At 40.0% G+C, this 1,793-nt stretch overlaps 1 protein-coding gene across 1 annotated transcript in view; it reads right to left on the reverse strand.

The window, feature by feature from the left end:
- The window catches only part of dgki (diacylglycerol kinase, iota), a gene marked incomplete at its 3' end in the record, with an annotated part of 69,131 nt that overhangs the window by 11,853 nt on the left and 55,485 nt on the right, over positions 1 to 1,793 (reverse strand). Inside the window, 3 exon segments of the mRNA XM_014018247.1 lie at positions 258 to 353; positions 833 to 907; positions 1,261 to 1,377. Coding sequence (XP_013873701.1) covers positions 258 to 353; positions 833 to 907; positions 1,261 to 1,377 — 288 coding nt within the window.

Here is a 1,793-nt window from a genome sequence, read left to right on the forward strand (position 1 = left end):
TTGATAATCATCCGATAATCATTTGATAATCATCCGATAATCATTTGATAATCATCTGATAATCATTTGATAATCACCTGATAATCATCTGATAATCACCTGATAATGTTCTGATAATCATTTGATAATCATCTGATAATCATCTGATAATCATCTGATAATCTAGAGAAATGAATGAGTTTGGCAAACAGACTAATGTAAACTTAAAACTGGGTGGTTCTTTGACATCAAAGCAGCAGATTAACAGGTCTGCTCACCTGGTTGCCCCCACTCTTRGGATTAACGAAAACCAAGACAGGCTTCATCAAAGGCGAAGGGAGGGGCTTCAGAATGAACGGACGCCATCTGGAGTCCTGAGTGGAACAAGAAAGTAGAAAAAAGTTACTGTGTCAGAACCTAACAAGCCCTCAGCTGATGCGTCCAGAGAAAGAATCCTACAAAGATCTCTCTGAGCTGAACCGAGCCACTTTCTGAATCAAAGAAACGCGATGGCAGCCTGATCCACCACGATGCTGTGTGGTTGCTGGGACAGTTTGGGAGTTTTCTAGTTACTTTCTTCTTTGTTTTGTCCTGTTATGTTCCATTTTTGTTCGTCTATCTAATCAGCCTGCCACGCCCATCTCCACCTGTTTCTCCAGCCACAGCTGCAGCCACTCCACTCATCAGCCTYAATTCTTTTGRTTCTTTTAATCCGACCATTGTCTTCCTCCAAACATGACACAAGTTGCACCTGATGTTTGATTTTAATCATTTCATCTTTAAAGCTACTAAACAACATTTGATTAATGAGATCTTATTTTTTATATGAACAAACAACGATGAAATCACTCACATCCAGTCCTTTCTTGCTCGTCCTTCGTTTGAAAGATGTTCTCTTTTTCCTKCGGGCGGAGTTCTTCAGAGAGCTCTGGGGGACGCAGGGAGAGTTCAGCGGTTAGTTCACAGTCGCCACGTTCGCCGTGATGCTGATTAAAAGTGTAATGAAGCATGTGACGTGCCCCTCGGGGTTGGGTTTCTGATGTGTTTGCTGTGTGTGTGTGTGTGTGTTAACAGAGACACAAGCTAAGTGCCTTCAGACGGATCGGACGTCCGTCAGCTTGAATCACATCACGTCTGAAGCCGCAGACACAAAGCGTTTGACAGGACRTTTTTTCAAATTTAGATGCAATGAAGTCATGTTGGATTACCATCACTGAACGACAGCGGGAGAACTTTATTAACTCGAGGGGCGGGGGGAGAACTCTACGTTTGAGTCTTCACCTGTGGTTTCCTAACTTTGATGATCCAGGAGGGCGGGACTATGACTCCGGCGTGAGCCCCCAGCGAACACGACTCCTCGATCTGATGCAGCATGAAACACGTCACCTTGTTGTGGAACTACAAGAACAAATGCCTGTCAATAACTGCTCTGAATAATGAAATAAACCTATCAGCTTTTATTTCTGTCATGTTCTCTCTTCAGAAATAATAACTAATAAAACTGTTTGTTTTAGATGCTCTGCTACAGAAAAGTAAAGGCCTTACAGATAATAAAATGTGAAATTATCTACAGTCATTATGTGCAACAATAAACATCTATACCTTAATTCAAATACACCTACGTCTCCTTTGTTTTGTTTTTTATTAAGCTTTATTGCTTTTACCTCTTATATAATCAGTTTTTATATTATTTCTCTACTTCAGTGTGCAAGAGTAATTAATTATAGATCATTTAGTATGATGTAACGCCAATATGAATATTTTTATTCTAATAATTACAAATGAAAAGTACCGTATTTATTCGTGTATAATAC

The sequence above is a fragment of the Austrofundulus limnaeus genome, unplaced genomic scaffold (assembly GCF_001266775.1).
Source record: "Austrofundulus limnaeus strain Quisiro unplaced genomic scaffold, Austrofundulus_limnaeus-1.0 Scaffold187, whole genome shotgun sequence".
NCBI lineage: Eukaryota > Metazoa > Chordata > Actinopteri > Cyprinodontiformes > Rivulidae > Austrofundulus > Austrofundulus limnaeus.